At 41.3% G+C, this 12,842-nt stretch overlaps 1 protein-coding gene across 1 annotated transcript; it reads left to right on the plus strand.

Moving 5' to 3' along the window:
* The first annotated feature begins 9,021 nt into the window (after positions 1 to 9,021).
* LOC115780838 (potassium voltage-gated channel subfamily A member 2) lies at positions 9,022 to 11,889 on the plus strand. The gene is made up of 2 exons (XM_030730255.1): positions 9,022 to 9,210; positions 10,181 to 11,889. Exon 2 carries the CDS (start codon positions 10,318 to 10,320, stop codon positions 11,812 to 11,814), a length of 1,497 nt encoding a protein of 498 aa, XP_030586115.1. The 5' UTR covers positions 9,022 to 9,210; positions 10,181 to 10,317; the 3' UTR covers positions 11,815 to 11,889.
* The last annotated feature ends 953 nt before the right edge of the window (positions 11,890 to 12,842 follow it).

A 12,842-nucleotide genomic window follows, 5' to 3' on the forward strand; every position in this document is an offset into this window, starting at 1 on the left:
CATGAACTGCTTCTTGTATCTTTAAGTAGTTCACTTGTTTGTAATGCCTTTGAACAGTGGTTAGAGTCATGCTTGATCTCAAAATGAGGCGTAGTGTTGAACCAACAGACTTAATAGCCATGAAGATAGCTCAGTACTGCCCTCTAGTGGGTCAGTCCGATTGTTACTGTTAAATATTGAACTTGAGAGTAAAAAGTTTTGAGGGGTGAATATATATAACGGTGCCTAAGTAAGATCATCTCACAGCTTCTTTAACGACTTGAAAAAACTGGAAAAAAAAGCTCTGATTTTCAAATGTTCTGCATCTGTGACTAGTTTTGGTTGTAGCATCACTACTCTTCAAAATCTTAAATGATTGTTTTTTCTTACTGGAGATTTTTTGAAGGTTGTCAGTGGAAGTCTGCAGAGAGTTTGATCTCAGATGCAGAACAGATCCCAAACATAAGTAACTTCATTATCACTGTTGGTTAAATATATGAGACAATTTTTGTCTGTTAATGAGATAAGAAATGATCACTAAGTCGCCACTTTATTAGGTACCTCAGACTGCACATGTCTGGATACTAAAAGGCCGAGTTGTTATTTTGAGAAGTTTACTTTTTTTTTTTTTGCTATAATTATTGGAAACATTAATATCCATTTATATGTTTATGACTGATTACAGGGGTGTTGCTTCTGTTTTTCCTTAGAATACACTTCTAAGTTTAATGTTGTCCAGCATAATGTCACCACAAAGACCTCAGCACTATATTCACATAGTAGTGTCACCAGAAATTGAAAATTACAGGCCTCATAAAAGCAGACTCAATGGCAAGAGCAATAATTTATGCTCATTCAAGGATCTTTTTGCCTTTGTGATATGTGCAAGCCTTTTTTCTGGCAACATGAAGGGAAACCACTTACTTAGACTTAGTTTGTGTGTTCATCCCTAGGTTTCATTCAGACCATGAAAAAAGAAAATTGTGTTTGGTGAAGAAGAAATAATCAATCTAGCAATTATTATTGTTTTTTTGTTTGTTTGTTTGTTTTAAAAATTGTTACACATTAACAGCCGAGGGATAAACAATGCTTTGTCCTGGAACCAGCAAATGTAACCATCTGGGATTTGTCATGCAGGTCAGAAAACTAATGTAAAAATCCAGTTAGAGGCGTCTAGTATGACCTATAATTCTGATGTTTCCCATGAGATGAAGAGAATTACAGTTTGCAAGAGAAAAAAAGAGCTAGGGGAAAAAAAAACTTTCTTACATTTAACACTGAAAAGGACATTGCAGTTACTTGGCTTGGAAATTGGCTTTGCAGTATGCTAGTATGCTACAGACCAAAACCCCAATTTGAAGCATCACGTGAAACGTTCTATGGTGCCAGTGTAGCACTGAAACAAATAAACAAAATGATGAAACATTAACCAAGAGTAAGCAAAGGGATGCAATGGTAGCTTTGTGTGTTGCCTTGCAGAAAGCTTGCTGTGATTGTATCATGAGACTGACATATTTTTGCTTGACTTCCTTCAGTATTATAAAGAAATCTACAAATTTGTTTTGAAATCACTTGGTTGTGTGCAGGTTAAGCATTTCTTTTTAATGATAAGATGTAATTGTGTTGTCAACACCTTAGAATTGACTTAAACTCCCTGCTTTTTGTAACATTTGATCCATTTTTACAAAAAGGTCATTTTTCTTCAAATCTGTCGGTAGAGATTTCAAACACACACAGAAAGCAAACATTTAAAAAAAGGTGAACATAACATTTGAGTTGGTATAGAAAGCTAAAGATGAATTAAAGTCACCTTTAAGATGAATATACTTTGAAGTGAAGCAGTTTGGTTTAACCATGAACCACTTCTTTGCTGAGTTTTCTGTTTTTCTCAATCCTGCAGACAAGATACCATGTGTCCCGCAGCTCCAGGTGCATTGCCTCAGAACTGCTGAGTGGTTTTGTACTGTCTGTCTAACCCTGTCTTCAAAGTATTTTTAACCAGGGGAAAATGAAATGGTGCCTGCAATTTACCCAGCACAGTTAATCATTTTCTACAAAACTCGACAGCTGTGCTAGCAAGAGATATATGCGGCTCAGCATGTCTTCTACTTAAGTTTTGGGTTTTCAGAGAGGTAAGGACAGCATCAGAGGTGAACTTACTAAGGAGATCAGTGTTGTTTTTCTTTAAATTGATAAACTAACTGTGTCATCCATTTCTGCATTAGATCCAAGAAGACCTAAGAATATAACAATATAACAACCTAAATGCCTAAGGAATAACATTCTATTCTTTATTTATTTAAAATTCAGGACCTTTTAATACTTGTTGCAGGATATTTATTTATCACAAACCAAAACACTACAGGTAACTCAAAAGAGGTTGCTGACAACTATGAATCCAAAATAATTTTCACTCAACTCTGTAGTTATCCTCACGTTGACTTGTCTCTGCTTTCAGCATTGTGTTTGCATATTGAGGCAAAAAAAGTTAACTGTCAGGTCATATTTATAATCTTGTTCATTTGAGATGAGATGGCTTTTGTTTTTTAGACTTTTTGCTTGAGATGAGCTGTTGTAGACATCATTAAACAGCTGAAAACATAAGCTTCTTTTGTTAAATGAAAGAGAGGTTTGTATAAAGACCCAACTGCACTTACATAATTATGAGACTTGGCTGTCAGGATAGATGTTAAAATGATTTATTACGGTCAGCATCGAATTAAGACTATGAGATCTAAAGCGGGATTCACAGTAAGGCTGCTCAATTATGGGGAAAAAAGTCATAAAATCTCATGAGACAGTGAGTATTTAACACAACTACACATAGTCTAGTAAATTTACTGAACTTAATAATAATAATAATAAAAAAGGTCCTTTTAAAAGTGAATTTATTTCTACCCTAAGTATAATTTTCACTAAAATGTAAATGGAGCCAAAGATGCCAGTCTTGAATGGAGTGACTTTGAGAACTAAAGAGTTGTGCTGAGAAAACAAAATAATGTCCAATATTGTTTCATCTTGTTTTTCTAATCACTGGAAATCAAAGTTGTGACTAAAATTAAAATCCCATTAATTCCACAGCCCTATTTTACACTTATGCCTTTGATGTGTGTCTGATAGTTTAAATGTGACATGCCAAGTTGTGCCACTGTTCCTCCATGAATGTCCGTGTGCTTCTCTGGGTGTGCATGTGAATGGGCTTGCCAGAGCACTGCCCAGCAGTATGACAGCGAGAGCTGGTATGCCTCGGGGCGCTCGGTTGTGGGATCTTGGTCATTAGAAAGCAGAAAGTGCTGGGCAGTGGAAGGTGCATACACATGCCTGGTACACAAACACAAAATCACAGTCAGCTTCACAGCTGGTCGTCTCTGACACCGCTGCTCCAGGCTGATGCAAGGATGCAAATCCAGGATTGTGTTCAGTCAGGGTGGGGGAGCTGGAGGAGACCCTGGGCTTCCCCTTTTCTCTCATCTCTTTACTGTCCTCATCATGCCAACATTCTCCACATGAGAGGAGCCATGCCTCACAGCAGCGTGCTACCTCTGATGATACCCAGCATGCCAACATGGGGAGTGTCTGCCAGGAGAGGTGCCTCATGTCATCCTTGAACTTTACTGAAGCACGCAATGACAAACGGCTGTGTCCGGTAGGGTTACTAACAGCACTGGACATTTTTCTTCCTGCTCTGATTATATTTTTATGTAGTACGATATTTGCCCTAAAACTGTAACTCAGTGTTGCCAAAAATAGAAACTATGAGACATATTGCCATTATTTCTCTGGGTGCCATTCATCCATCTGCTCTTTTGAGAACATGTAATGGCACTCAGGGGGCTATTCATAAAGTTCACTCTTCTGCATCAAGGCTCAGTGTTCAGGGCTTTCAGTGAGACAAAGAAAAGCCTAGAAAGCAGATCAGAGCCCCCCCCCCACAGGCCATACATAAAGCTAGGAGTAAAAGCACCATAGTGTATTATAGGGTACTGCACCATATGCTGGAAAACATGTACCAGGTGTGGAAGTGTGAAACAAGAAAGACTAAAGTTCAGGCTGTACACTTTTTCTGAACACATGTATATTTAACTAATGCACCTCACTGCAAGGAGATACAAAGTGCTTTGTCATCATGCTGTAACTTTCACTGAAATATCTTGTTGGCACCAAATGCTGTAGTGATGTCACAGTCCAAATCCTCCCACTGCTGCCCCTAGAAATGGTTTCTGTGGCAACCGTAGGAGGCTGTGCAAAAGATTCGCCCAGCTACAGTGACAATGCTGACTTGGGACAATTTCTTCTGGTGTGAGTACTGTTTCTAGGATTGTGTTTATTTCAACATATCTGTGATGAATTATATCAAGAAAGAATAGTCAGGTATGACTGAGGTTATAAGTCTGAGACCCTGTGACCCTGGAAACTCTGCAGCCCTGGCTCAGCCCTCAGGTGTCGTGTGAGTCAGAGCGGCTGCTGCGTCCCTCGGCAGCTCTGTCGACTGCAGGCCAGACTGCTGCTCAAGGCTGAGGCACATGTTTTGGTTCACTTGCAAACAAAAACCAGGGCATTGCATCATCAGTGACACGGTAGCTGTCACTGTAAATCGCACACATCTCATAACGTTCACCTGTGCTGCACTGTTTGTCAAACATTGTAAGCCAGACTTTTTTTTTTATAGCAATTTTTTTCACTCACCATTTCACCATTTAAAAAAGAAGCAGAACCTTGATTTGGTAAAATATTCAAGAGTGGCTCTTAAAGTTACCACTTCCATTAAAAGAGCCATGCTGTGCTTGTGAAAAACTTATAGTCACTGATGTACAGTTTTATTTTTACCCTCTTAAGTCTTTACATAGAGTATCTTATTTCTTCTATGACCTTGCTGTAATATAACCAGCTGTTCCTGAGACAAGCACTTACCTTGACTTAAATTTCACTCACTCATACAGAAGCATTGTACAGTGCAGCATCAGGCTATCCTGCAACAGTGACAATGACTCACTCACCCACTGATGCTTAGACCTTCGTTTCACCGTCGGGGTGGCTGACAGAAGTGAATGGAGCCAAATGTTTTGGTCAGTTTACTGCTGCTGTTACTATAGTTGTGTACTTATTTCAGTAAAATACTGCACATTTTGCCGAAATAACTTTGGACTTGCATGACAGCAACATATCTCATGCAGTATACAAGCTTTGTTGTGTTAAAAATGTCTACAGGTAATCTACAAGCATGTAAGTTTTGAGAAATGAGCTTGTGAAGTGGGTGTATTTGCAGATTCCTGCGATGGTATCTGGCTAAGTGAGATGCAGCTTGGCAGTATACCGCAGTGGGCCAGTGTCCTTGTCTCTCTCCTGTTGTCTGGCTCTTTTCCAGCATCTGCCCTCTTCCTGCTGGGCCTCAATCTGATGAGCACGACTCTCTCCTTCCCTCCCTTTTTCTTCTCCTCCCTCTCTTTGTACAGTGCTCTGTCTTCCCTTTCTTCATCTCTATTTCCCTCTGTCTCTGTCTCGGATGTACTGTTAGCTCCAGGGGACACTAAGGACAAAGGGGGTTATATTGCTTTATATCTGTGTATCTCAGCCACTTATTTATTGTGTCCACATTCCCGGTCCCATATTTGTATGTGTAACCTGCCTCTTTTGCAGGGCAGCTCAGTTCCTGAGCAGCAATGCTGAAATGACTCATCTCCCAGAGGGTCAAAGAAATTGAGTCTCACTGAAGATGCATTGGGAAAAAAAAAAATGTCTTTAGCAGTAAAGTTGTTGGACTGCTAGATACCCCGAGGAAATGAAAAGAAACAGTAGAAAATTGCCAGAATGTATAGGATGACATTTTATTGCAAGGTTCTTGGTCTAAGAGTCTTGATGATTTTGCATGAGAGAATTTGCTAATGAGGATTTACACAGGAGAGTTTTGCATCATCATATCTAGAAGCAGAAAATCTGTATTAATGCAGCAGAAAATCCAAGAATGAACACGATATGCAGCACTCATCTGTTTCATCTTATTACATTATGCTGGTTATTATTGAGCTTGTAATAGGCAGGGCAAGGTTTTGAAGAGCTCCATGGTGAAATTTGGACCCTTTGTTCATACAGTGTGTGTGTGTGTGTGTGTGTGTGTGTGTGTGTGTGTGTGTGTGTGTGTGTGTGTGTGTGTGTGTGTGTGTGTGTGTGTGTGTGTGTGTGTGTGTGTTGGAAACCTGTGGCTGCTGCAATGCAGTATGAAGGAGTAAGGAGGCTCCCAAGACCTCCAGCATCCATAGAAAAGACCACTGCTCTCCAGGGACTGCATGAGCTAAATGGCACCAACATTTGCCACATTGTAAGCACACATTTGAGTCACTTGGAAACACTAAATCTAATCTAAAGCTAATTTGCAAGTGAATTTCCAGTATTTTTGTTGCTACCTGCCTTTCTAAAAATGATTAAAAAGATACAAAGTCAGCGAGTAATAATAGAGCATAAGCATTTTTCAGACGTCCCTTATTTTGTAAAATGAAAAATGAGATTTGTACAATATATGCTTCATTTTTGAAAATAATGTATAAAACAAGCAACAGCACTGAAATTCAGTTACTACAACACTAGAATAGAAATCACCAGATAAGAGTGGGACTTCCCTTTCTCACAAATACCCGTCAGTGTCTTTACAGTCACTAAGAAATCAGTAAAATTTTAACCAGTAGTATATCAGTATGGCAGTGAGGTAATATTATTTTTATATCAATGAAATTTTCTGTTGAATGTAAATTCAAGTAGACTGCATTACAGCCTGTCAGTTTCTATAGAATAACTTTTTCTTAAACCCTTCTTGCTGCTTTGGATTAGATGACAATAAAGCTAAATGCTGTTGTCAGAAAAGTTGTTAAAATAACAGCAGTTAAAAAAAAAACTGTCTGGATCAACAACAAGTGAATAAAAGACTTATCACTCATCTAATCCATCAGTGACAATGACCCTCCATTCTCTCAGTTCTCCAGTTTATTTTCTCCTCTGCCTATCTCTGAGCCAAAACAACATCTGATGGAGATGCTGAGATCAATACCTCTTGGAAACAAATTCATTGTTGGCACCCTCACCTGCCACCTTTCTCAGCCAGCCATTTTAACATCCCCATATGATTAAAAAATTTACAGTGTTGACAACCTTCACTTTTTCATTTAAGAAAGCCACCTAATGTAAAGTGAACTGAATGGGGGGTGGGGGTGCATTTGCAGTATTAGTAACAGGCCCCCAGCTCATAAATAATGGCTATGCTGTCATAAGTAACCTGGGAAAGCCATTAAGAGATACAGAGAGATATCAGCTTGTGTGGCAGCAGGAAGGCAGGCAGACAGACAGCAGGGAAGATGTTGGGAGCCATGATGGTCTCAGGGTTTGGCAGGACTAACCTTGGCGAAGCCAGGTCTCACACAAATCATCCTGCTGCCTTCCCCACTGCCTGTTTCTCCTAAATCACCTCCCTCCCTTGAACGTCCAAGGGAATCCCACTGACCTTTGGCTTCTGAGGAGGTCACTTCTGGCCACGGTGCTTTGATTCCTAGCTTCAGTATTGATTCCTAGCTCCAGTGTCAATAGCGATGAAAGGACACAGTTTGTTCTTTATTCTGAATATAGCAAGGCACAATGATGGAGGTTTTGCTCTATTTTAGTCCCTCAATCCTATCTATTATTCATGAATCATGTTGCCAGGAAAGACTGCAAGTGTAACTGCTGTGAACAAGCAATAAAAAAAGAAGTAAAGCTGTTGTTATTTCCAATATAGTAATAAAGCACAAGAAAAGACAGATGACCAAAAATGTCTCCTTAAACAAGCATTTATGGGACAATGGGACAAATGTGCTTACCTATTTTCTAAAATAGCAGCCACAAGTTGAATTATAGTCACACTACCGTCATTGCTTTTGATCAAAATACCTGAAAAACTCTTGAAGACAAATTACATATACAAATCATACTGAAATAAATATTTTTTTACCCTGAATTTTGCCATTACAATTTGAGAAGATGTTATCCTTTAACCATCAACAGTGCTGCTGAATGTGCTGTGTACCCCTTTAAATTGTCCATACTGCAGATAAGGTAAGTGCTAAGCTATAGTGCAGATGGGGAGCGCGTTTTTCCGCCCTTGCCTTCTCCATCACCAGCCTGTCTCTTGGTATGCATAGCAATGCCTGACTGCAGGTTTGACTAAGCTTTATATACCAGCCCTGAGGCCAAGGCTGACAACAGATATTTCGCCCAGAAAGTTTTTTTTTTTTTTTTTTTCACCTAAAAATCTCTCACCTCCCACCGAGCTGAGACCCTGCAGGACCAATAAAGGCCGCTTTACATGTGTGTTTATGTGTGCGCGTGGGCCTCTGGCTCAGTAAAATTGCATAATCTTCATGCCCACTACGTAGGGCGGTTCTTTCACGCATGTCGTTTCAAGTCAGTGTCTGAGGAGGCTGCTCTGCTCACCATGTAGGCTATTAGGAGATCCTCAGAACTGTCTCTGCATAAGATGCTGGGATGCTCTTGACTTTGCCTGGGCATATCTGCAGCTCGGTCTGGAATCTTTTGGAGATGCTAATTTAATGCCTAAATTATAAATGAAACAAAAATGTAAATTGTCTGTCTGACGCACGCAGGGATTAAATTTTCTGAGCAACCGAATTATTTTTCACACGCCTCCAAATTATTAAATCGTGGTAATAAGATTATATGATTAAGCTCCCTTCCGCCTCCTCGCCTCGACCCCCCCCCCCCCCCCCCCCCCTTTTTTTTTTTTTTTTGCAGATGTTGCCCCTCTGAGCACCTTATCAGGACTATTTACCTTTGCGGCTGTTTCTAGCCAACAGCTCGTCATACTTGCGTGGAGGAGAACAGTGGAGGAAGATTTCTTTCTGCTGATCCCAGCACCTTTGGTTATTAAGGGAAGCACCAGCACCTCCTTGATCGGTTCCCTCCTCCCTTTTTTTTTTTGCCAATCGCCATCCCACGACAGCCTACCCGGAGGAAAGGAGTCGGGGAGGGGAAAGCGAGGACACACCCGCACATACTGTACCCGGTGTACACGGCAAGGATGCCGCAGACAACATGAGGTGAATATCATCGACTGTCCCAAATTGGAAATTTATTTTATACCTGCACTGGAGACAGAAGCCCTGGTGAGCGCAGCTGGTTATTCACTAGCCCGATACCAGCGTTCAGCAGGAGCATCAAATCACATCCAGATGGGAAAAAAGATGTCTGCACGTATGTATGAAATTAAAGCAGCTTTACCTATCATCTCGATTTCGATTAAATGTGAATGTGACTCGTGGCGTTTTGTAGTTGGTGGACTGATTTTGCACTGCAGCAGAAGAAGGAATAATGACCAGTAAACCTATAGTTATATATAGTTATATATTTGTTGCGTGTTTCATAAACGTTTTTATTTTGCAAAACTGTGCTCCTACTTTGTCAGTGGAGATGATGCAGAGGAGAGATACCGTTTTTCTCTTGGAACCTCTTTCCTTCTATGGATAAATTATTTATAGATGTTTTTGAATATTTCAGTAACAGGCACCATTTCAAGACTAAAATGCTCCATCAAAACTAGACTGAAGTCGTTTATATGTGCCAGATGTGTATTTGTGCATTTGTTTGGCACACCAGTGAACCTTAAACATGTCTCATACATTGGTGTTTAGACTGCAGCGGTTTTCGATGATATTCTAGACAGGAGGCTGTCTGTATGAATTGGTGTCTGCTGCATTGCTATATTCATGCGTGGCTTCACTAGAAAAGGTATTTCCATTCATTTCAGCACATATTGTCCATTGCAGCAGATCAGTGTCCTAATTTGTGAAATTCTGTAAGTGTTATTTGCCCGTTAGCCCCTGCATTTACCTGCATTGAAGCAATTTATATGCAAGGCGGGTGGCTTATTTACATATTAATTTTCCAAAGTCAGGAACAGGGGTGACAGCCTCAAGTTTCCATGAGCTGATTCACTGTATCTCTGACAGGTTTCTCACAAGTCTAATTTCATGTAATAATATCAGATCTTATGACAATTTTTATAGGGTGGCTTCATTTTCTTCTGTTTTGAGGCATTTGATCTGAAGGCTTATGCAAACTCCTGACATCTCTCCACTAAACGTAAGAAGTATTGAGTGCTGAATCATGTCTCAGGTTTACCTGACCTTGCTGTCTGTCTTTGCTTTCTCTGTTCTACATGCAGTCAGATCCTAGGTGACATCCTGTGGCCGTCAGGTCTTTACAGTGTTGAGTCCCCTCCCTCTCCTGGCCCCCGCCTGCAGTTCTCCAGGCTGCAGGACCCAGACTCACTGAAAAGTGCAGGCCTCCTCCCCCTGCAGAATGACTGTTGCCACAGCCGACCCCTCTGATGAGGCGGCGGCACACCCGGGGCACCCGCAGGACTACGACCCAGAGGCTGACCATGAGTGTTGCGAGAGGGTGGTCATCAACATCTCAGGGCTGCGCTTTGAGACACAACTTAAAACTCTCTCCCAATTTCCAGAGACTCTGCTGGGGGACCCCAAAAAGAGGATGCGGTACTTTGACCCACTAAGGAATGAGTACTTTTTTGACAGAAACCGACCCAGCTTTGACGCCATATTGTATTATTACCAATCAGGAGGCCGACTAAGAAGGCCAGTCAATGTTACCGTAGATATTTTCTCAGAGGAGATCCGCTTTTATGAGCTGGGTGAGGAGGCAATTGAGATGTTCAGAGAAGATGAGGGTTTCATCAAGGAGGAGGAGCGGCCTCTTCCTGACAACGAGTTTCAGAGACAAGTATGGCTATTGTTTGAGTACCCAGAGAGCTCAGGTCCTGCAAGGATTATTGCCATAATCTCTGTCATGGTCATCCTCATATCTATAGTCAGCTTCTGCTTGGAAACGCTCCCCATTTTCCGTAATGATGAAGAGGAAATGCACAAGTCTCAAGCGGAAGTCTTTTCGCCTGAGACCAACACCACAATCATCAGCTATACAGCCACCTACTTCACTGACCCCTTCTTTATCCTGGAGACTCTTTGCATTATATGGTTCTCCTTTGAATTTCTAGTGCGCTTCTTTGCCTGCCCCAGCAAAGCAGGATTTTTTGGTAATATAATGAACATTATTGATATCGTTGCCATCATCCCTTACTTCATCACTCTTGGCACAGAGCTAGCAGACAGACCAGAGGATGGTCAAGCAGGTCAGCAAGCCATGTCTTTAGCCATTCTCAGGGTCATCCGCTTGGTGCGAGTCTTCAGAATATTTAAGCTTTCTCGTCACTCTAAGGGGCTTCAGATTTTGGGTCAGACCCTGAAAGCCAGCATGAGAGAGCTTGGCCTCCTCATTTTTTTCCTCTTCATAGGAGTCATCCTATTCTCAAGCGCTGTCTACTTTGCTGAAGCAGATGAGCCAGAGTCACAGTTTGAAAGCATCCCAGATGCATTTTGGTGGGCTGTGGTGTCAATGACAACAGTTGGCTACGGTGATATGGTCCCAACTACAATTGGTGGCAAGATTGTGGGCTCCCTCTGTGCCATTGCAGGTGTGCTGACCATTGCCTTGCCTGTGCCTGTCATCGTGTCCAATTTTAACTACTTCTATCACCGTGAGACTGAAGGTGAAGAACAGGCGCAGTATCTGCAGGTCAACGTGCCCAAAGCTGACTCAGCTGAGGAACTGAAAAAGAGCCGGAGTGGCTCCACCATCAGTAAATCGGACTACATGGAGATCCAGGAGGCTGTGAACAACAGCAACGAGGACTTTCAGGAGGAGAACCTTAAGACAGCCAACTGCACGCTGGCCAACACAAACTATGTAAACATCACCAAAATGCTCACAGATGTGTAGTGGTCTTATATTTTCCTCCTTGTCACAGTGGGAAATGTGGAGCTGAGCAACGGGGTGGAACTGGCATACACCCTCCCACCTTATGTGTGCTGGAGCTATTAAGGCAATAGAATTCATGATGTTGATGACGATTGACTGAAAAATATTGCAAATACCATTCACTCCTCCTGCGCCCATCCTGTCTTCACGCTTCACAGCTTGTCCTTAAAACTCCACATTAATGAGTGAAAATTCAAATTTAGCATTTCTGCATGGAGTTGGCTTTTTTTTTTTTCTCTGTGTGGCTGTTTTGAAAAGAAAATAATAATACCTACAAATTTCCCACTCACAACAGTAGAGCACAAACAGAAAAGAAAGAGGAGAAAGCACAGGGAGAATAAAAAAAATTGTTCTCAAAAAGAAAAAAAAAAAGTCACACAAGTCCCGCTTTAGTCCCCTGTCCCTTGATCTCACATCTCTCAAGGCACACTGCTCTGCCATGCGCTTCTAAAGAGCCCAACTTGTGCGCTACATATGCTGCTTCCTGGAGCCAATGAAACAAAACTGTCCTATGCTACACTATTTAGAGATAAAAAGGATGTGTGAGCATAAAGCAAGCCCACTCCAGCACTGACATGGACTGTGGGTGACTTGTGACGAGATTGGTGGTTAAGTACACCACGTTATTTCAAGGATGAATGACAGCCATCAGCACTAAGCTCATGGTTTGACACCTTTGTTCCCAGTAGACATCAGTATCTGATGAATGACTGAGAATGGCCTTGAATTTTCACTGCTTTGGTCTTACATGTACTGTATGTATTGCAATGCAAGCTTCCCCCCTTCATTCACCCAAGCTGGTCTTATTGCAGAGCTTTGAGGACAACTTGAATGTTTCTTCTTGTTTTGTTTGTTTTCCACAGTTTCACACATACAGTACTTATTCATATATAGATAAGTAGGTTAACTGTGACTTATCCGATAGCCAGTAGGTAGGTAGGTGCTGTTATTAGTAACTGTAGTCAGTAGATTATTGCATGACATTTTTA

The sequence above is a fragment of the Archocentrus centrarchus genome, chromosome 5, assembly GCF_007364275.1.
Source record: "Archocentrus centrarchus isolate MPI-CPG fArcCen1 chromosome 5, fArcCen1, whole genome shotgun sequence".
Lineage (NCBI taxonomy): Eukaryota > Metazoa > Chordata > Actinopteri > Cichliformes > Cichlidae > Archocentrus > Archocentrus centrarchus.

Coding starts and splice junctions, on each gene's coding strand:
- LOC115780838 (XM_030730255.1), top strand. CDS start 10,318: ATGACTGTTGCCACAGCCGACCCCTCTGATGAGGCGGCGGCACACCCG.